This window comes from Epinephelus fuscoguttatus, linkage group LG11 (genome assembly GCF_011397635.1).
Source record: "Epinephelus fuscoguttatus linkage group LG11, E.fuscoguttatus.final_Chr_v1".
Classification (NCBI taxonomy): domain Eukaryota; kingdom Metazoa; phylum Chordata; class Actinopteri; order Perciformes; family Serranidae; genus Epinephelus; species Epinephelus fuscoguttatus.
In genome coordinates this window covers 16,209,181-16,232,400 of record NC_064762.1, presented here as the reverse complement: position 1 = coordinate 16,232,400, position 23,220 = coordinate 16,209,181, and the positions used below count along the sequence as shown (strand labels likewise).

The 23,220-nt window shown below is 42.6% G+C and overlaps 1 protein-coding gene across 1 annotated transcript; it reads right to left on the bottom strand.

Moving 5' to 3' along the window:
* Nucleotides 1-1,054: 1,054 nt before the first annotated feature.
* si:dkey-206f10.1 (adenylate cyclase type 8) lies at nucleotides 1,055-22,172 on the bottom strand. Its single transcript, XM_049589952.1, has 21 exons — nucleotides 22,012-22,172; nucleotides 18,885-19,102; nucleotides 15,618-16,361; nucleotides 14,959-15,108; nucleotides 13,312-13,442; nucleotides 13,007-13,118; nucleotides 12,776-12,903; nucleotides 12,461-12,619; nucleotides 9,931-10,165; nucleotides 9,670-9,840; nucleotides 9,483-9,583; nucleotides 8,238-8,439; nucleotides 7,751-7,843; nucleotides 7,464-7,624; nucleotides 6,672-6,753; nucleotides 6,316-6,474; nucleotides 5,757-5,903; nucleotides 4,321-4,413; nucleotides 4,079-4,193; nucleotides 3,506-3,708; nucleotides 1,055-2,192 (listed from the first exon to the last, which is right to left on the bottom strand). Exons 2-21 carry the CDS (start codon nucleotides 19,062-19,064, stop codon nucleotides 1,977-1,979), a joined length of 3,582 nt encoding a protein of 1,193 aa, XP_049445909.1. The 5' UTR covers nucleotides 19,065-19,102; nucleotides 22,012-22,172; the 3' UTR covers nucleotides 1,055-1,976.
* Between the last annotated feature and the right edge of the window lie 1,048 nt (nucleotides 22,173-23,220).

The following is a 23,220-nucleotide window of genomic DNA, read 5'->3' as shown; positions in this document are numbered from 1 at the left end:
CCAAGTCATTCAAAAAGCACTCCAAAGAGAATCATATGCTTACCTTTACTATTTATTTCTCTTAAACAGCCAGAAGTACATGGAACCAGCCATCACCCTCCTTTTCACTGCTTCGTTGTTAGTTAATGCTACTTCTAGTTTCAGGGTCTCAGGCATGTTATGTCCACTCACGTTCACATCTCTCGCCTCTCACGGATTCCCATTTCTCCTCATCATCTTCCCTTTCTCCCAGTATATAGGACTACTGTATACATTTGTTCAATTTCAATCATTTAAGCTATTTAGAATTGGGGGGGACAATTTGTGTTTTTCAGAATTTGGGGGGGACATGTCCACCCCGTCCCCCCCGGGATCTGCACCCATGCTTCCTACGTTTTTTAGGAAAATATGTATACACAAAATTACTTGATAATATCTCCGGGAAGTCCAATAGATGGGTTTGTCATCCTTGAGGCCTACCCTGGTCCTACCCCGAAGTCATCGAAATCTGGCACTTAGGCAGTGACTTGTCAAACACTGACGAAGAAAGCCGTCCTTTAAAGTCGGCATGATACGTGACAGTGCTCAGCAGTGTCAGGGGGAAACACGACAGGACAAGAACGACAGTTAAAATGGCGAAAGTCCAAGTAGGGTGGGTAGAACTGGTGGTCCACCAGACACCAACTTTCACCCAGGAGAGCAGTGTATGTGTCCCGTAAAATTATAAAGCCAAACCCTGTTCTTTTTCTCCTAAACCCAACCACATAATTTTGTTGCCTAAACCCAACAATGTGTTTTTGTTGCCTAAACCCAAACCATGTAGTGCTTTTATTTTGAAAGAGACTGTATGTAATCGCTAAGTTTCCTGTGAAAATGGAAGTGTATTTTGAAAGAAGACAATGCATGTTACAAGCAGAACTTGACACAGTGTCAAAGTCTTTGACCAAATGTGATATGTGACGAGGTCGGAGTGAGAATGTGTTGCATCCTTCAGCTAAAACATAAAGACACATAATTATTTGTAGTAACAAGTTTTTATTTTTTATTACAGTGACAATATGAATCCAGCCTACAATATAACATATCATTACATCAATATTACATAAATAACAACATCCTGTGTCATTTGTTTTCAGTATACAAGATGAGGAGTGACATGTGGAGTGGTTTTGGCATTATGCTTGGTTCAACAGATCACCTCTTTGTGGAGTTTCACTGCCATGTTGTAAATATATTTGTAGTCAAGTAATGGAAGTGAGAGCAAAAGCGAACTGAGGCAAAACAGATTTGGCTATGACATGATTGAGATGTTAGTGACATGAAAGTGGAGAGCTAAACACAGAAGAAAAGTACAGTATAACATGAAAACGAGCACCATCCATTCATGAATAATGGGACTTAGGATAACTGTAGCTTTCTTGGATGTGATGTGTCGACTGATGATACAAAATACACAGAGAAATAGTGAGAGTGATACAAGATAACAGTAAAAAAAAACTCTAATCAGCATTGTATAGGCCATTGGAGAGTCTGTGAGAGGTTGATCTGGTTGTTCTGAGGTATTTTGGCTTAGAGGTCTGACGATTTGCCGAAGCGTCGTCACAGCAAAAGGGAAAAGACATGTTGGCTTTTGTTGATTTTGTATAAACGAACTTAAAATGCTAAATACTGCTTATAACGTGTGGATATGGCAATAAAAAACAGAAAGCAGCACTGCATTCAAAGCTTCAGCCTTCAAAGAATCAGCTTGTAGATGAGTTCATTATCATCAGCCCCAAACCTTTGGGTGACAGGAGAGCGGAGGAGGACACAGTCGAGGAGGAGACAGGAACAAAGGCTCTGGTAGGATCTGGATCCTGTGGCAACTACACCTTTTCTCTGTTTGTGCAGCTAATTTATATATGGCAAAGTATGAAGCAAACAAAACTGTAAACCAGTAACAAACAATATGGCTGTGCTGCGTCCTCCTCCTCCACCTGCTGACTCTAAATGTCCCCTCAGCACTGAAGGGTGCGGGGAGCCAGACTGAACCCACCGTTGGTCTCTCTCATCTTTTCCTTGTGTCTGGCCTGGACGAGACCAAACACTACTCCTGCGAGCGTCATGCGTCCTGCTGTCCGCCCCCCCAGGCGACCATCTGTTCCAAGGTTGGCCTTCTTGCTGCGCATGGTGCTGATGAAATAGGTGCGGACTTTGCCCTGGCACTCGCTCACCTGCAACGACAGCAGCGGTCACAGAGTGTGGTAATCCTTTTCTCAAGGACCCCTTAAGATCTTTACTGCCGGGAACTCTTCACAAACATGGTTACAATGCATTCATATCCACACATTTCATGCACTAATGCTCCTTTCTGAACAGCAATGCCACTCATTCATCTGTATGTTGCTTCTTTTCACCAGTAGATGTCCCTGTTGTTTCAGTTGTCCTCTTGTGCCAAGGTTTCTGATCCTGAGAACAGTGGTGTAGTGGAGGGTGTGTGCAAGTATAAGGAGTATACACACCTCTTTTTCTGGCCATTAACTGTATACTATCAGCCATAAAGCCACTGGAATATATAGGTGAGTATACTTCCTCCCCAGTAACCTACCCAAAAACTCAAAAGCAATGTCTCTTTCTGGAAATCATGACCCAATTACTCAAGAGGATCCACAGACCTTGTTCTGAGTAGTTTCATTTAGGAACTATTTTCTCCCTCCATGGGGTGGCTGGGCTCAGCCTTGGAGATAGGGTAAGGAGCCTGGACATCCAGAGGGAGCTCGGAGTAGAGCCGCTGCTCCTTCACGTCGAAAGGGGTCAGTTGAGGTGGTTTGGGCATCTGATCAGGATGCCTCCTGGGTGCTTACTGTTAGAGGTGTTTCAGGCAAGTCCCACTGGTAGGAGGCCCCAGGGCAGACCCAGAACATGCTGGAGGGATTACATATCTCATCTGGCCTGGGAATGCCTTGGGTCCCCCAGGAGGAGCTGGAAGGCGTTACTGAGGAGAGGGATGTCTGGGGTGCTTTGCTTGGCCTGCTGCCTCACGACCCAGCCCCGGATAACTGGACGAAAATGGATGGATGGATGGATGGATAACTACACCTTTCAGCTGTATCACTGCGCAGAAGGAAGTGTGCATCTACTCATCATGGATGAGAGGCTCGTGCTTGTGACAGCGCAAGATGTAAACACTGATGGCTTCTTTCTCGGCTGAGGTGTAATGTTAGCTAGCTCAGTGGTGCTAGATGAGCTAGCAGTAGGCGCATGCGTCCTTCTGTGTGGTGATACATGTAGTTTAGTAGAAAGAAAATAGTTCCTAAATGAAACTGAGTAATCGGAATCATGATTTCTGGAACGAGACATTGCTGTTGAGTTTTTCAAATTTATTTTTTGGCGCTTTGAGCACCACAAGCTGAGTGCCATCTAGTTCCATTATATTCAAGAGAAGGCATCTCTATGGCAGATATCGTCAACACTCACTCCAAAATAATCTAGACTGATAAATAGCACTACAGGTACGAGGAAACTACTACTAACAACAGCCACTCACCCCCTTGACAAAGATTTCTCCACGCAGCTCCAACACAAAACCCCATTCTGCCAGGATCTTGCGCGTGGCCTCAGGCACCTGGATGCGTCCACTCACTCCTGTGCTGTCCATGCGGCTGGCCAGATTCACTGTTGACCCCCAGATGTCATACTGAGGCTTGGTGGCACCGATCACCCCTGCCACCACCGGCCCGTGGGCAATGCCTGTTTCAGTCCAACAAAGACAAGTAATTTACTTGAGACAAATAATTCATTAATACATCAAGAACTCAACCCGAGTGATGCTGAATTCACGAGCAAAACTTTTCACACATACTTCCTGAGTGAATGGAGAATTCAAAAACTGTAAATAGTAAGGTTTTTAGTAAGGTCAGTTTTTTGATTCTTCATTCACCCCGGGGACATGCAAGAAAAACAAACTTTTGTTCACAAATTCAACGTAACACAGGGTGAGTAACTGATATACAAACGATCCTTTTGAGGTTGGAGTATTCCTTTAAGCCCTCGCGGAGAGCAGTTTATATCAACCTTCCATTGTTTATGTGTGTGGGAGGTGAGCCACTTAGCCACTTACCCACACGCAGCTGAAAGTTTTTGGCAGAGAGCCTGTTGATCTCTCTCAAGGTCTCTTGCATTGCCAACGCAAACAAAACCAGCTCGCTCAGGTGATTCCATTCATCCATAGATGCCTGTGAGAAAGACAGAGATGGATGGATAGTTAGAGGGAGAGAGGTGGCTGGATGATGATATCAAAGTAGGTGTTGATGATGAAGAGGCAAAAAAAAAAAAGGCAGAATGTGTAAGTCGATGTCTCACCTGTTTGTCTGGAGCTAAGCCAGAGGCTGCCATATAGCAGCTCCCAATGGTCTTGATCTTCTCCACATAGTGGAAGTACGACTCCTCCAACAACTTGTGGAATTTTTGGAGATAAAGAGATAAAATTAGACATCAGTCACATACAGTGCATATGGCCTGGGTTAAAACCTACAGTCTATGCATTATTTATTCTTACAGGCAGAATACCACAAACATATACCACAAATATTTGAAAGATGAATTATAATAAATGTTTTTATTGCTCATATACCCAGAAAGGTAATGTACATCTACGCTCACCAGCCACTTTATTAGGTACACTTTGCCACTAACAGGTTGGACCCCTTTTGCCTTCAGAACTGCCTTAATACTTTGTGGCATAGATTCAACAAGGTGCTGGAAACATTCCTCAGAGATTTCGGTCCATATTGACATGATAGCATCACACAGTTGCTGCAGATTTGTCGGCTGCACATCCATGATGTGAATCTCCCATTCCACCACATCCCAAAGGTGCTCTATTGGACTGAGATCTGGTGACTGTGGAGGCCATTGGAGTACAGTGAACCCATTGTCATGTTCAAGAAACCAGTTTGAGATGATCTGAGCTTTGTGACATGGTGCGTTATCCTGCTGGAAGTAGCCATCAGAAGATGGGTACACTGTGGTCATAAAGGGATGGACACGGTCAGCAACAATACTCAGGTAGGCTGTGGTGTTTAAACCATGCTCAGTTGGTACTAAGGGGCCCAAAGTGTGCCAAGAAAATATCCCCCACACCATTACACCACCACCACCAGCCTGAACCGTTGATACAAGGCAGGATGGATCCATGACACCAAATTCTGACTCTACCATCTGAATGTGGCAGCAGAAATCCAGACTCACCAGACCAGGCAACGTTTTTCCAATCTTCTATTGTCCAGTTTTGGTGAGCCTGTGTGAACTGTAGCCTCAGTTTCCTGTTGTTAGCTGACAGGAGTGGCACCTGGTGTGGTCTTCTGCTGCTGTAGCCCATCTGCTTCAAGGTTGGACGTGTTGTTGGTTCAGAGATGGTCTTCTGCAGACCTTGGTTGTAACTAGTGATCATTTGAGTTACTGTTGCCTTTCTATCATCTTGAACCAGTCTGGCCATTCTCCTCTGACCTCTGGCATCAACAAGGCATTTTCACCCAGAGAACTGCTGCTCACTGGATATTTCCTCTTTTTGGGACCATCCTCTGTAAACCCTAGAGATGGTTGTGCATGAAAATCCCAGTAGATCAGCTGTTTCAGCAGGTCCTCTTGACCATGTCTACATGCCTAAATGCATTGAGTTGTTGCCACGTGTACAGGTGTACCGAGTAAAGTGGCCAGTGAGTGTATACTACTTTGCACAAATTACCCTTTAAAAGCAATACAATACTCTCCATATACATTTTAGGTCCCACACTCACCTCATCAAAACCAGCAATGATCTCATTCAGAAGACGGAGGCAGTCCACTCCTTCATGTTTGATCTCTTTCTGCTCAAAGTACTCGTTGAACCCAGCGATGGAGGCGAACATAACACCGACTTCATCATAGGACTGGGAGTAAAGCTCCTGAAACGACAAAGTGTGTCATGCACTTTCATTCTGAAAACCTCTTTGTGTGACTGGTATCTTGACTGATTTATTAGTAGAAGATTTGGTTATCAATGCATAATGTTAGCTGTTTTTCCCAAAGATAAGCAGGTATTTTAATTACAATAAACTGCACAAACGTGCGATGGCAGTCAGTATATATCACTTAAAACATCCTTTGAAACATTGCAAATTAAAACGAGGTTTGCTTAATCCCCCGGCTATAATGTGTTTGTATAAGATGAAAATATTGGCCTACATTTAAATACACTTGTATTATTCTCCCTATACTATTAAGCTCATCTGATAAGGGCAATAAAGGTTAAATAACTTGAGAATAACGTGTAGGAAAAAGCTGACACAGTTATGGGTGAGGTTGTGTCTTCCGCACCTCATCATTCTTACTCCGGTCCAGAAAATGTCGCGCCACATGCATAGGCAAGATGTTGTGTAACAGACACTCATTGTGTTCCCGCAATTCCCTCATGTCCTCCACTTCCTGTTGGGCCTGCAGACGCCACAGGAAGTCCAGTCTGGCAGTGGCCTCCCACTGGAACGTAATAGACATATAAAACTATAAGAGATGTGTGCGATGTACTCCTTTATATATCAACTCAGTTTGGCAATGGACAGATTTGGTCTCAATAATTCAGCTTAGATGATGTGATAATTACAAATACAGTGAGCAAACTAAACTAAAACACATCAGACTCACAACAGGGAAAACTTTGATGAGTTCAACAGTACCTGCCGTCCGTTGTAGAAGACAGCAACAATAAACATGGCCATGAGAAGGATGGAGATTCCTTTCCTTCTGACATAGTGAGACCTGTGCAGGAGTTAATTAAGAGAGGTGGAATATAGAGATGTTAATTAAGTTAAAATGAGGGAAGAGAAAAACATCCATCCATTTTCAACCGCTTATCTGAAGACCCATTCCCAGGCCAGATGAGATATGTAATCCCTCCAGCGTGTTCTGGGTCTGGGCCTCCTACCAGTGGGACAAGCCCAGAACACCTCTAACGGGAGGTGCCTAGGAGGCGTCCTGATCAGATGCCCGAACCACCTCAACTGACACCTTCCGATACAAAGGAGCAGCAGCTCTACTCCGAGCTCCCTCTGGACGTTCGAGCTCCTGACCCTATCTCTAAAGCTGAGCCCAGCCACCCTTCTGAGGTAACACATTTCGGCCACTTGTATTCGCAATCTCGTTCTTCCAGTCACTACCCAGAGCTCATGACCATAGGTGAGGGTTGGGACGTAGATGGACCAGTAAATCAAAAGCTTTGCCTTTCAGCTCAGCTCCCTCTTCACCACGACGGTCCAGTACCGCCGATCCATCTCATGCTCCATTCTACCCTCACTCGTGAACAAGACCTCGAAATACTTGAACTCCATCACTTGGGGCAGTAACTCTCTCCCAAACTCCCAACCCAGAGGGGGCAATCCACCATTTTTCAACAGACAGAAAAAGAAAAGGAGAGAAAACAAAACCCTCAAAAAAGTAGTTGTCACTGATGATGTATACTTTGCCCTGACCTGTGCAGCATATCATGGCGTGTGAGCGTGAGGAAGGCCAGGTGGATGAGGTAGGAGTAAACAGCCACCGCCAGCAGCAACACCGCCAGCTTCAGCAGAGAGTTTAGACGCAGGAAGACGGCACAAGTCACCATGGCAATCACACTGCTCAATACAAAGACCTGAGGAGACAGAGAGAGTGAAGGAGAGGTCAGAGACACTGAAGAAGAAGTAAAAAATGGCTATGAGAAACATTTTAGTAGATGGATATAATGTTTTATTCATTAATGTTTTTTTTTTTTTTTTACCTCAGGGTAAGTGCAAACGGTGAGTGCACGTGAGGCTGCATTGGTTCTGTCCATTACTTCAGCCTCTCCTGTGTCTGTGAGAATGCACCATACCTGCACACAAGCACAAAACACACATCAGAATGAAACAGACACACACTTCTTATCCAGACATCTTAAAAAATCAAGCTTGATTTTGTATCATTTTGATATATTTGAATGCTGCCTGGAGCGTAGTTTGTCAGCTGAGCCATATGATATGGTGAATCATGCAAATAACAGGTGGAGATATAATAACAGTGTGGAACTGTATACTCAGCTGGATTTGCCATTAAACGTTCGTGTAATTACTTTGCCAGGTCCAGTTTTATGTGGAAATTCTACACCTCCTCTAAAGCGCAGTCACAGCACAGCAGTATATAGAGAAAAGTTGTTGACAGGGACGATAAACTGTACTCATCCTTCATGTTTATATAAGTCTGGCCCTGTGTTGTTCATATACTCTCACCATGTCAGTAGAGACCAAGCCAAAGTTGATGACGATGGCGGTGAGGGTGAGGAGGTTGCGGGCGCTGTTGTTTTCATGGATCCAGCAGCAGAAGTGTTGCAGCAGTGCAGGAGTGCACCTGAACTCTTCGGCCAGGGCCAGCAGCAGCAACAGCACGTAGACGAGCAGGAAGACTAAAAACTGGAGGACGGTTGGGAACAGCCTGTAGAGGAAGAGGATGGTAAAAGGAAGACGAAGGAAGTGAATAAAAACGTTAATCAGGCGTGGAATTAACAAAGAGGAAGTGTGTGAAACATGCTCTGAAAAAGTATACATTTCTTTCTTGATACCACTTCCAAATTAAAAAAAATTAAATTCTATGCATAGTGACTTAATTGTTGCCTTGAATTCGTGATGAAAATTTTCTTTTTCTCCCATGTCTCCAGTAAAGAATCCAAAAATGGAGAAATTTCTTGATGAATTTAAGTCACAGGGGTCTGCGCTTAACAGCAGCAAAACTATATCAAAACATCTGTTTACAAACTCTCATAGAACTCTTTAAGTATAATCCAAGTCTCATTGGTGCTGTGGTATGCTCAGCACTTTTCAAGTGAAACTAAGTGAAACTTATCTATGCTCTCTATAAAGCCAGACTCCATTGACGAAAACAGTCATTTTAACCCACTGAAAACAGGAGCCACTTATCTACCATTGCCTCAGCCAGTAGACCAGCAGCTCCCGTTTTCAGCAAATTAAAATTATTGTTTTTTGTCAATGGAGTCTGGCTTTGAAGAGAGCATTGATAAGTTTCACTTTAAATTCAGTTTTAAATTACCCTGGAAATCCAGAATTCTCGCAAGAGCACAATTTGAATTTGCTCAGCGAGTCACTCTGGCAATCAGTAATGATGCTCATTACCCATGCCCTTGTAGCCGAGCTGCACCAATCACATCGGTGTATCTGATACAGGCGGGCCAGAGGCGAGCTAAACAGATAACGACATCGCTGCGACGACAAAGCCTGGAATCAGTCAGTAAACATTGCAAGATGGCTACGGATGAACACTAGTTGTTTGAACTAGTTTTGAAGTCTTCGGGACTCTTCAACGAAGAATTGAATTTCAAGCTACAACCCACAATCTATCTGCTGTTAAACAGAAAACACAACAGATCATCTTGTGCCATGTTCAAGTTTATTTTACCATTCAAATCTGATAAACCCATGAAAACTGAATTGTTAATGTATACAGTGTTAGTGTCTTCCCACCTGGGTGCAGGAATGAGGGCCTGGACAGCCATGACAAAGAGGAGCATGATGAAGGAGCAGACCAGGTTGGAGTTGAACATTTCATCTCTCATCTGGGAGAACTGGACGAACCAAAAGAAATCAAAGAATGATCAACATCATTTACTCCTATCCTCCTTGCAAACATTGTCAGAGCCAGCACCCATACCTTGTCCTCGATGTGCTTGTCTTTGAACACCAGGGTCAGAGGAGTGATGTGCTCCCTGTGCATACGGTCACTGCTTCGAACCTCGATGGCGTGCTTGATGCGCTTATTGATCTCCTTGGAGGTGGAGTGCCAAATGTGGGGCAGCGAGCCGTTTGTAAATGAGGCGAGGATCTGCAAGGAGAGAAAATTATAATCTTTTACTGTTAAAGAATCTCAGACATGCCTGAAACCTTTTTCCACTTTTTGTATCGCTCTACCTACACTGTTCATGTCAATGGCGCTCCCAAAGGGCAGTTCTGGGTTCCAGGTTCGATTTGTTTTCTGGACTTTGGGGGGCTCGGCAGGATCAAGTTTATTCCTCTCCTCCTGAGCACAGATGAGGAAAGTGTCGATGTTGTGTTTGTGCAGAAACTCGTTCCTGTCACGGCCGTTACCAGCTTCTGTCTTGTAGGTGCCCTCTAGACAGTCCAGAGTCGCCCTCGAGATGTGGATGCGTCTGAATGAGAGACAACAGACGCAGAGAGAACTTTTGGTTATGTACAAAGGAATTGCTCCCCAATCATAATACACCGCTGTATGTTTATTGTTCTTACAAGTTGGTTTTAATTAGTTAATTGATGCTATAAAAAGGGGTGTGACATCATGACTGACAGCAGAGATTGATTCATGATTGAGTTGGGCGGAAGTTCAATAATGGGCTCATTCCAATATCCTTCCTCAACTCTTCCATCCACTATCCTCAATCACTTGACTTAGAAATTGATTGACAACCTCCATCTTGATTCGTTAAATGCGCTCGAAGGAGTCGAGGAGAGAGGAGACTTTCAGAGGAGCGGGAAGCGAGGATAAACGAGTGTAGCCTTCATCATTTACTGCCGCTGTCATCACAACTTCGACGCTTCATGTGACATTTCAGAAGAAAACATGTCTTATTTCTCTGAAGGCCTATTTCCTTGTGTCTTCTGTCCTCGCATCTCTCCCCTGTGTCGTATGAGACATGAGGAAGAGATGCAAGTGAGGAGATGTGGATGTGAGATCAGGTCTTGGGATGAACCAAATGTTTTCCTTGTTGGTTTTCTCCAAGAAGGTCATCTTTATCTACAGTCTATGGTTTAAACTCTTTTTGGGACAAAAAGGCAAGTGCAGATTTTAACTGAGAAAGCATTAGTTAATTGATGCTATAAAAGGTGTGACATCATGACTGACAGCAGAGATTGATTCATGATTGAGTTGGGAAGTTCAATAATGGGCTCATTCACATATCCTTCCTCAACTCTTCCATCCACTATCCTCAATCACTTGACTTAGAAATTGAGCTAACCTCCATCTTGACACTGGGCAATGCGCTCACACAGAGAGGGAGACTTTCAGAAGAGGAAGCTGCTAAGCAACAGTGTAGCCTTCATCATTTACTGCCGCTGTCATCACAACTTCGACGCTTCATGTGACATTTCAGAAGAAAACATGTCTTATTTCTTCTTTATCTACAGTCTATGGTTTAAACTCTTTTGGGACAAAAGGCAAGTGCAGATTTATTCATATCAATCTATAGCCTGGTCTAAAGTCCATGGTGCATTTAGGTGTGTCCACCTCCACACTGCCAGACATAAAGCGGACAACCATTGTATAATTCAACCTGCATGTCTTTGGACTGTGGGAGGAAGCCAGAGAAAACCAACACTGACACAGAGAGGACATGTAAACGTCACACAGAAGGGCCCCAGCCAGCCAGCCTGCTCTTAAGCAACAGCTAATCCCTGCAACACCATGTCTCCCAAGCAAAGGCTTACGCTAAGTATAAGTGTTTGTCGTACGTAGGGTGTGGAAATTTACATCGCACTTTAATTTCATTTAAGGCCATTTTGCTAAGTTGTTATAGTAGTTGTAAACCAGGCAGAGATCAAGGACACTATTTAAATAATCTATAGCCTGGTCTAAAGTCCATGGTGCATTTAGGTGTGTCCACCTCCACTTTTGCTTGTTAAACGGTGCATAATCTGGCCACAAAATAAGGCGCAAAGAGTGTATAATTAGTCATAGGTGTGTTTTGGGCATAACATGGCGGATCTGGCAAATTAGAGAAGCAAGTGGTTTTCTGCTGAGAATAATGCAGAAGGAGTGTAATGTGACTGCAGCAAATACAGTGGGGGCATTTAAGCTACAAAACTAAAAACTGTGGTTAAAAACTTGATGGGGAAACAGAACTAAACTTTAAGTGACTAAATTTATCAGTGAAGTTCTGCTGCTCATTCTGTTCAAATGCCCTCAGCGTCTCTCTTAATGGGGGAGCTGGATAACAGCTCTTCAGCTCTACTCTGCTCTCTGCTATGGTCACATTTTACAGAATGTAATTAATATTCACCTCATTAATGATGTATTATTTCACCCACCCACGTCCCACCCCCATGTTCCTGCATGTGTAACAAGCAGAGTGTATGGGTGTTTGGAACCTGGCTATGTAGGCGCATCTTCTCATCAGAAAAATGTGTCTTTTAAATAGACGAATGCTGCACCATTCTGACTTTAGATCAGGTTTTTGTTGGTCAGTGGTGCAATCGCTTTCTGCTGCCTCAAAAGAGCAATGCACCAACAACGCACCTGAACCTTATTTTAAGATCTACACTCCCATGGGTGCACAGATGGGTGCAAGTATTTACAAAATGTGGGTGCAGGCAGTGACAGTGACAACTGCGTTTGTCTGAAACTAGCAATGACAACTGCACTGCAACCCAAATGTGTCACATCAAAGTGTTACTACTGTTCGCTGATGGCATAGACAGCGATCACTCACCCAGGTATGCCCCCGGCCTCCAGCATGTTGGCAATGCCCACGTCCCAGGACCAGACGTCAAACTGCCATTTCTGCAGGCCCAGCACGCCACACAGGACAGAGCCTGAGTGGATCCCGATCCTCATGTTCATGTCAAAGTTCAGGTGTTTCCGCACGTACCTGGTGTTGGTGGAGAGTAAAGGGACCACGTATTAGACTTATTAGTGACAGCTATTGTTCTTCCTGCATCTAAACAGACAATAGTGAAATCAAATGTGTTATTGTTTTGCAGGAGATGGTGTGATAACCCCTAAAGAACGGCAAGGTTAGACTGACTGTATGGTGTTGATCATAGCCAGGCCCAACTCGACACAATGACGGGCATGTGCACGCTGTGGCTCTGGCACACCTGACACACAGTAGTAACAGTCTCCAAGTATCTTTATCCGCAGGCAGTGGTGCTCCTGTGATGAGGACGAGTCAGGACACCAGGGAAATGGAAAATTAATCATTTATAGAACAGAAAATATCTGTTATCTCAGAAAAAAAGAGAGCTCAATTTCTCACATCTGCCAGTCGGTCAAAGCGCCCAAAGAGCTCGTTGAGGGTTCGGACCAGATCCTGGGCTGACAGGTTCATAGACAACAGAGTGAAGCCCTTGATGTCTGCAAAAAGGATGCTGCAAAGAGGAGAGAGACAGTAGTAAAAGAAGTAGTGTGCTAACACATAACACATGCAAGTGGATTAAAAACCATCCCTGAGAAACGTATTCCCTAAAATCCTCTGGTTTGAGTCTTGTAAACACTAATATGTTAACGTTGTGTGAGTGTGTGTGTGTGTGTGTGTGTGTGTGTGCGCGTGTGTGTGTGTACCTGACGTCTTTGTACTGGTGGATATAGATCTTGTGAAACTCGTGAGGGTTGAGCTCATCTTCCAAACAGCTCATGTCAGCAATCATCTCCAAGGCAACAAAGCGAGGCAGGATCGACAGCACCAGACGCTCCTGTGTGGCACAATAATCACCTGTATTTGACAGTGTGTTGTATAACCACAATAATGCTTGTTCATACACAGGTCAGAAGATGCATATATTTAACCTTTAAATCAGGGGTGTCAAACTCATTTTAGTTCATGGGCCACATAAAGTGCACCAGACCAGTAAAACCATTGTATAATAACTTCTCCCTTTCTTTTTTGTAAAGGAGTACGAGTACATTCTGAAAGTATCTATTAACAACCAGATGATGAGCAGCCTGAGATGTCTTCAAAAAAATAAGTGCAGTTTTAACCACATGTCCAAGTTTTTCCACACTCAGTCAGTCTACCACTCACTGTCATTACATGTGCATTTATCTGTTCATTTCCTGGTACAGATTCTTTTGAACTGAAGCTGCTGATTGACAATATTTTGCACAATGTTCAGTATCTTTAAACATGGCCACAGTAAGTATTCATTGTTATATCAGAGAACTGTATTCTGGTCAGGGTGGAAAAGCCTGTGAAGCAGAATTTTACATGAAGTACGCATTGTTTAACTTGCTCCTGAAACCTGCCACCTCTCAGTCTAGTCATCTAGTGGGCCAGATTGGACCCTTTGGTGGTCTGGTTCCAGCCTGTGTGCCGTATGTTTGACACCCCTGCCATAGACTGTACATAAAGATGAGCAACGCTTCCCCAGTTTCTCCCACTGTACAAAAATGAGGGCAGAATATCCTGGATATAAGGCAGCTGGGAGAATTTTTCCTCAATGTCAATTTCTCCCGTTCCATCGACAATGGTATTGAATATCAACATTTTTCAAGGTATTGTATCCAAGTTAGAAATTACATTTTTGTGACAATACTACACAAAATGTCCCTGTCCCATGTTTATACTTTTTTATTTAACCAGAAATACCTCCTGAAATAAAAAAAAAACTTTTCAAGAGTGTCCTGACCAAGACAGGCAGCAACTTAAGTTACAGACAACATAGAGCAAAAATACAGAATAAAAATGTAAAGCTGTAAAACAAGCAATAGGAAACACAAAGTAAGAATACTACAAAGAAAAGCCAAAAAGTATTATAACGTACACTAGAAGTCAACCGTAAAAATGCGAAAAAGGGCAGCTACACATAACTACAAAGACCAGCTAAGATACACCGTGACACTGGTATATAGAAGACTGTGTACAAAAATCTTTCAACGGTGCTTTGAAACGGCCGAGAGGAACCAAAGAGAGCAACTTTATGTCCTTCTGCACAAGATTCCACATATGAAGAGCTGCATACATAAATGCTGACTTGCCAAACTCTGTATGTGCTCTCAGTACAGACAATAAAACATGTTCTGAGAACACAGATCATAGCCATTTTCAATTTTTTTGCTTAATGTACACACGTAAGTATGCTGGAAGTAGGCCAAGAATAGCTTTGGAAACAAGAGAATGCCAATGAAAAAGTCCACAAAATTGTAAAGAGCCCCATGGTACACAAAATCCTCCCAGTCTAACCTTTAGCACAATGGCATCAGTCACTGTACCTGTCTCTGGTTCTCTTGCTCGAGTTTAAGGCGACCCTCAATGCAGCGCCGCGTCTCCAGGAAGACCTGTCTCTGGGCGTGGTCTGTCAGGTAGTGGATGAACAAGCCAGCTGTGTTCATACCCAGGTACAACAGGGCTTTGGCAAACACCTACAGCCAAGGGAGAGAGATTTAATTCAGTTTAACCAGGAAAACCCCAATGCATGTGGACTAAGAAGAGGATAAGTAGTGGGAAATGGGGTCCTCTTCTTCTTCTTCTCTTGAGAGATGTCAGAGAAAAACATATGTTTCGTAGGTTTGTGGACAATATCTAGGGCTGGAAGTGGATAAATAATTGTGAAACTAAGGAGAAAGCTGTTGCCACTGATGGATATAAAATATAAGCTTCGCTAGATGCATTATATGAATAAAACATGGCTTGTTCTGCACAATGGACCTGTGCACTTAAGAGAGAAAAATGAAAAGACTTGAGAGTTGGGAAAAGCATAGACAGACATTACGTCATCAGTTTTATTAAGCATTAATCAGTGCAACAGAGTACCCCTAGTTTATTAGGATCTGGCACACAAAACTAGGCGTATAAATACTCATAACTTAGCTCTGAGGAATAATATTGTTATTTAATAGAAGAAACACCGTTGGTTTAATCAATCTCTCACCTTTCTCAAAATCACAGCATCATTGTAGTGGTGCACTACCTCCACCATGAGGTGCAGTACTGAGGTGAGGGTGCCGGCGCAGATGGCCCACAGTAGAGGTAACGGCAGCAGCGTGTATGTGGCGAACAGTGTGAACAAAACATACCACGATGGATCTTTTTCCAGTCCGTACACCAGTCCTCCCAGCACCTGTGTGGTCTGAGACAGCCAGCTAGCTAGGCCGGCGTAGTGAAGCCACCGCGGTGACATGGAGCCTTTGCAGGTTAACACCAGGATGCACAGCGCGATAGCTAACACCATGAAAACACCCGTCAGGCAGCCACGCACAGTGTCTGTGACAGTGTCAGGGGCCAGCGCCAGGTACAGAACCAACACGTGTAGCTTGGCCACTGCATCGATTACATTAGTGAAGGCTAGAGAGTTGCGTCTCTGGTGGGAGTAGTGTTGCTGGTAGAGTTTCTCCAAATCACGAGACTTGAAGGTGTGCCTCAGGGTGGGGATGTAGACTCCACGAATTGAGTGGCCCCAGTGCAGAAAGAAGTCAGCATCGCTGGCGTATTCATTACAAGATGCCCTGGCACTGTTGCATGTGCTGGTGGAGCCACGGGAATGGGTAGGGTGCACTCTGAATGTCGAGGAGCGGCGTTTTGTGACCCCACGTGAGGCCTTGTTTCGGATTTGTCTGTTGATCTCTTCCATGTAGGCATCCGTCACACAGATTTTTCTTGCAGGCTCCACACCCACCTGTCAAACATGACAGAAAATCAGATGTGTTTCCTTAAACATCAGGAACTTTTTTCATTCTTTTAGCCAAACTTACCATCACTTTAAGTGACAAATAGGTTGTAATGGTCCAGAAACTAATCATTGCCACAAACTAATTCTGAAACACTAATGCTTCAGCGACATCTTCAACCTAGCAGCACAGAAGTTCGATACAATCAGCACAGTTTCAAGGTGGGCACACAAGATTAGTGTCGCCAGTTCAGTATCTGACCAAATGTCTTCTCTTCTGCTCCTGATTTATGGTGTTGAGTAATGGCCAGAAAAGTGTTTTTGCAGAGGGTATGATGTCCCAGTGAAGCTGACGTGACCTTTTGAATATAGAATTTCAACACTTCATCATTTTACCCTTTGATTTTGTGAAATTTCATCGTAATTAGCGTATGAATTCACAAGCTATGGTTCTAGGTCATCCTTGAGTCTAAGTCGTTAAGTCTCAAGTGCTCTTGAGATACTGCCGTCATGAGAATGGGATGGATGGAAAGATGGATGGACCAAAAACCTGTAAACATATGTCTCTGGACACGGCTTTCACCAGTGGAGATATAAAAACTGCAGTCCCTCAGCTGAGGCTGGCTCCAAAAATGAATCAATCTCCATAGACCCCAATGTTAAAACCCAACTGTACAGCATATACAGTATAGAACGCCCTAGGAATGAGTCCTAAAAAATGTAAATGAGTTAGCATTTTTGCCCTCCTGGTTCCCTTGTCTCAAAGTCTTTAAGGGTTTTTGCATGTGTTTTTGGTGCCTTTTGATGTCTGAAAAAAGGTCTGTGGTTAACACAAGCTTAAGAGACTTTCACGTAATGTTCTACGACATAAAATTCCGCCAGTAAATACCCCCTCATGAACTTTGAAGCTCCTGTGTCTTAAAAAAGGCGGTTGCTAACAAGTTTAGTCTTGTTATGGTGGCGACGTAAGGTAGTAAGACCATGGTGTATAGTTCATTTATAGCCTAACGTTAGCTTTCTACTTCTGGTGATTGCATTGGCTTCAATTTCATTTGCGAAGATTACCTTGCTGAACAAAAGGTTTAAGTATCATGTCAATGTTTGTCACAAAACTTATTTTCTGCATTAATCCAAAAAAAAAAGACAGAAAAATAGCATTGGGCTTTTTGACAAGGGAACCAATGTGATGCTAACTACTGCATCAGCCTACAGAAAAACATCATTCCTGGGGCATCCTATAAACATATTTAAAACCTGGTGAAAAAAAAAAGTTATGGTCTCCATAGCAAATTTACCCATTCATAACAACTGGGGGTGAAATTTTAAATAACTTAAAGTTATGCATAATTAAGGATATGACGGCTTTGAGGGACAGGTGGGTGCCGTTTGTTGGCAAGTCGCTACCACAGTGACAGTGCTGGTTAAGTATTGTAACCCTGGTGTAGAATACACAGAATACAGACGTATAGCTGCTGCTGTAGCTTTCACTATTTCGGTGTGTTTTCAGTTGATTAAATTTAATTGTAACATTTCGGTCACCTAAAAAACATCTTGTTCAGCATTTAGTTGTATTATCTTGGATGTTCAGTTTTAGTACACTTTGGTTTAACTGTTTTGATTGTTTTCGCTAGCAAAAATTAGCATTATAGCAGTTAACCATAGACTATAAATGCACCATGCTAACCAAGCTAGCAGCTAGCTAAAGGGTTAGCTCCACCCTCTTGTCCAACTACGGTCACTTCCCATCAATTCCGGCTCCAAAATTCCAAGATGGAAACAGTCAAAATGCCAAACTTGAGGCTTCAAAACGGGATTCCACAAACCAATGGGTGACGTCATGGTGGCCATGGTGTTATTTTTATACAGTCTATGGCTCAGACCCTTTAAAGGGTTGTTTCACCAGAATTACAATATACTTACATTATTGTCTTACCTACCCAAGTGGTACCTATGTAGTTCTATTTTTCTGCTTATCTGCCTGATTTCAGCCACCACGTCAATACAAATTAAGCAAATAAAATTAAATGTTTGGCTCTCACAGTATTAACAAATTACACTTTTAACTGTGTCAAAGTTCTATTGATTTACAAAAAAAAAACAAAAAAACTTTTAGCTCCATGGATTAATCTCTGCTGTGTTAAAACACTGGGCAAATACTGTAAAACCAAAAATATTTGTATGGCAAGACACTGTAAGTGAGAAGGTACCTGCTTCTTTTTGTAGTTCTATGGGTGAACTTGCCCTTTAAAGTATTTGTAAAATGATTTGGGTCCTCTGGACTCATTCAGAAGTGTCCCAATGATTCATGTTCATGATTTTGATACAGACATCAAACACAAGTTTAAATCTGGTTGAATTTTCTTTGTTATGCGTAAAACGAGGCTGCAGTTCAGAGGATATCAGGTCTGTTCCACTACACACAGCCCTCATAAATTTTAGGGGGAATATAGAATAACAGAAAATAAACCAGAACAAACAACAGTTCCATCTGGAGGCAGTAAATCCACTACTGACTGTGGGATAGTAAATCACCTGGGCGCTGAGCTCCTGCTGAATAATGATGTGTTTTACAGCGTTCTGCCACAGCATCTTTTTCCGCCGCAGCCCGGGGGAAAGGGTTGCGGTCAGGCAGGTCGGCTCACGCAGCTCCATAGGGGAGACCTGTGTCGTTTCAGAGAAGGTCACCATGGTGATGAGGTTAGCTGACCTCATCTGTTGGTCTCAGATCAGGAGAAGGCAGCAGCACGGAGCTGGAGGAGTGACATCGATGAGGGTGAGAAAAAAACAGATGGTGATACTGTAAGTGAGGACTCAGACTTCCTTTTCTCACAGCATAATGAACAGTCATTATTAAAGGGGTAGCCTACTCCAACAGTTTTATACAATAAGTTCATAAAGTCATGTTTAGTGCTACTCAGCTTGTGAAAACAACTGCATAATGACTTCTGTGGCTCTGGGGGAACTTTGTCACTGATATGTAACATGAAACTGCTTTGTACAGTGTTTTTACTTATTTAAATCATTGGGTCTGTTTGTTTTGGAGATGAAGAGACCTGACTTCCAGTGGAAACCTTCTGAAAATATGGATTAGAGAAAACAGGTGAGCACACAGGTGCTGTACGAATAGCTTGTTTCCGCCATGCCAAACAGCATGGGAGAAACACTAATGTCAAACTGTTTTACTCAGTGTTTTTACAGATTTTTATCAAGGGGATCATTTGTTTTGGAGAGGAAGAGATCTCTGCGGATAATTCAGCTTTCAGTAAAAAAAACTCCTGAATAATGAACACTAAAGAAATTCTAACCATAAAAAAGCTCCTCACTGCTAGATGTCACTAAGGCAGAATTTATACTTCTGCGTTGAATCAACGCTGTACCCTACACCATGGCCTGATGCGCACTTCACTAGAAATGTAACTACACGTTGCAGCGAAGCAGACCTCCTGTCTATTTCTGTAAACTGAAACCATTTCCCTCAGTGGAAATGAAGCTTTTATTTACTTTAATTTCACAGATAAGAAACAATAAATTGTGAAGACAATAAAACCTCCACAAAAATAGCATTTTAAGTCTTGTGTGTGATTTATCCTGGCTTCATATGAGTAGAGGAAATCTCTGCTATTCGCTAAGCTAATTTATACAGTGTAAAATGCTGTAGGCTCGTGCTAATAACGTTAGCATGTTATATTTGTTTGGAAAACGTGTTTAGTATAAGACAGTTGTTTTGATGGTGAATCTTGTGAGTTGTCGAATTTTGTGTCGTTACCTTTGTTAAATGTTGCTTTTGTCCCTGGCTTCATATGAGTAGAGAGAAGTCCGCTGGCCGCTAGGCTACAATTTAAATGCCGTAGGCTTGTGCTAAAACATTAGCATGTTGTATTTGTGGGGAAAATGTGTTTAGTATAAAGAAAAGACAGTTGTTTTGTTAGTGAACCTTGTGGGTTGTATCAGAGCGGAATTTTGTACCTTTACCTTTGCTGTGTTGCTGTCTGTTGTCCCTGGCTTCATATGAGCAGAGGAAATCTCCACTATTCGCTAACGTTAGGTTAATTTGTACAATGGACAATGCCATAGGCTTGTGCTAATAACGTTAGCATGTTTTATTTGTTTGGAAAACGTGTTTATTATAAGACAGTTGTTTTGTCGGTGAACCTTGTGAGTAGTAATGGAGCCAAATTATGTACCTTTACCTTTAATTTGTTAAATGTTGCTGTTGTCCCTGGTTTCATATGAGTAGAGGTAGAGAGTAGTCCGCTGGCAGCTAGGCTAATTTATACAATGTAAAATGCCAAAGGCTTGTGCTTATAATGTTAGCATGTTATATTTGCGGGAAAAATGTGTCCAGATAAAGACAGCTGTTTGTCTGTGAATGCTGCAAGTTATAGTGAAGCTGATTTATGTACTTGTGTTTGAAATTGTTGCTATTAAACCATGTTTAATGTGTGTTTTGTATCAACTCAACTTTATAGCAATTCACAGAGACCCCACCACTGACTGCCACATGTGTAGGCTCTGGCTTAGGGTCTGCTGCATATAAAACCCCCTTACACACTTGTCCTGTGAAAATCCTTACTTCTGTTCTTACTTCATGGATCATCCTCAGTGTAAAGTATGCCCAGCTTAATATAGTTCACTTTGCATAATATATCTATATATTTACTTTAAGCCATCTTTCCAGCAAAATACATTTCTATGTTACATTTAGAATTTAGGCTATAACCCTAAATGCTGTTTGTTTCCTTCTTAATGATAGCTGGTTTGTGATATCAGTTTATCCACCTTATTTATCACTGCATTATCTCTACATCTTCCACACCATCACTATTTACTGTATAGTGATTCTGATTTTGTGACTGAATACACAGCAACTGATTTTATGATCTACCACTCAGGCCACACAGGACATGTGTCTAATAAATGTGCCCATACCTTATAAAAAGAATCTTATCAAAGCATTTTTCATGTTCAAACCCTTTTTAAATATCAGATTCATGTGGACAGATCTTGTTGTGCCGCACACATTCAGCATGTTGGACAGAGCCGCCTGGCCGTCTCCACGTGTTGACACAGTGTGTGCCAGAAGAAAGGCAGCTTTCCAACAAATTATCGGGTGGCCAGATTTAGATTAGATTTAGACCTGAGCTGGTTAATGCTCAGGAGTTAAACTCCTCCAGGTCCTTCTGGCTCTACATGCTGCTGTCCCGCCCACATACAATCCACTGTCAGCAGTCTGATGTCTGATCGTCACCATGTATCCACACTGAGCAGACTGGATATGATAAAACACTTCATATTAGATGAGCTGCATTTTTAATTAAGGCAGTCGTTGTGGCCAGTGAAAATATTCACCCTGTGAGTTAATGCTATAAGATGGCAGTGTTTTATTTTATCAATCACTTGTGGAAAGATCACTTATTACTCTAAAATTAAAATAAAATACAGACCTATTTATTAGCTTTTAATACATGCCCTATTTGAATTTAGGCTCCCTGTATGATAGTCTACACCTGCTCTGGTGACATAAGAATTGTGTAGAAGCAGTGTAGAGAGTTCTGGTACAACTTCACATACTTTCCAAGTGTATAAAGAAAGGAAAAGCCAGCAACACTTGTAGGATAAGGAACAACTTCATTGTCAAAATAATGCAGTCACAACTTACCTGTATTGTTTCACATATTGTGTATCCTCTCCTCATGTCCAGCATTTGCCGTAGAATATATTCGTCCAGCCTGACATAATCCACTTGTGCTGATTCCATCGCACGGGAATTGTATGCAGATCTGAAAATTAAGGCATAATCCATGAGAGGAGAAAAACTTGAAGTAGTCCGTGCTATGATAAAGTGTCCAAGATGGATGTAGAAGGAGGAGATAAAGATCCAGCCAAGATATGTGGAGCTGTTCTGACGAGATTGTAGGTCACCACCTGGACTGTTTTGAACTGAAGTCAACAACTGCCACAAAGCAAAGCTGCAGGAGTGAGGAGTGCAAAGAGGATTAGTTAGTCAGCAGCCACTCTCACTGGCCTGCAAAGCTGAGATTGTTGGCACCAAGACAACGCCAAGATGAACGCAATACTCCCAACCTTTGGCCGAGTCAACCAAATCTTTTACAAGCCGAGTTGACATTTTAATTAAATAGCATTACGATCAGTGCTTTTTGAAACGCTCTCTCCTTTATAGTGTCAACATTTCTCTTTTTCATTCGCTCTACTTCGTTGTCTTTGTGCTCTTGGTTATGGCAGTATGTGCACAGCCCAGTCACCAGAAGAACATGTCAGCATGGTACATTGCTGCAGACAATGAATACGTTCTGTTTTATACATATCAGTGTTTCTAAAGTGACTTTGTAGTTATATGAGCTGACTTTGTCATTGGGAGGTGAAGGGTACAGTGGATGGTGTGATACCTACCACTACACACCATTGTTCGGGACCAGTAAACAACAACCACTGTGTTTCCAGCGTCTTTATAGCCACCAAATATGGGTCTATTTTAGCGACCTGTTCTTCCACTGGAGAGGCCTCGGAAGCGATTGATTGTTACATGGACATTGACGGCCTCTCCAGCCTTGACTGTGCCCTCAAAACCATATTTTTAGGCCCAAACGGGATCTTTTCTCCATCATAACCAAGTTGGTTTTGTGCCTAAACTTAACCACATTAACATCAGAATGGTTGAAATGTAAAGTTCAAATGTAAAGATTCCCATCTGCTTCATAACACCACACAAAAGTAACAAATCTGTGGTTTGCAGGAATGTACAATACCAACATTCTTTCTGGTGATTGTGTTGCTGTGCAAATGGAGCCATTAGAGTGAACAGTTAACAACATTACCTAAAAGCCTACAAAACCAGGCAGACTGCACA

Excerpts from the sequence above, each read along its gene's own strand:
- si:dkey-206f10.1 (XM_049589952.1), bottom strand. The coding sequence starts at position 19,064 with ATGAGGTCAGCTAACCTCATCACCATGGTGACCTTCTCTGAAACGACA. Across the intron at positions 9,841-9,930 it reads GCGCCATTGACATGAACAGT|ATCCTCGCCTCATTTACAAA; the intron begins GTAGGTAGAGCG and ends CTCTCCTTGCAG. Across the intron at positions 2,193-3,505 it reads GAGAAATCTTTGTCAAGGGG|GTGAGCGAGTGCCAGGGCAA; the intron begins GTGAGTGGCTGT and ends CTGTCGTTGCAG.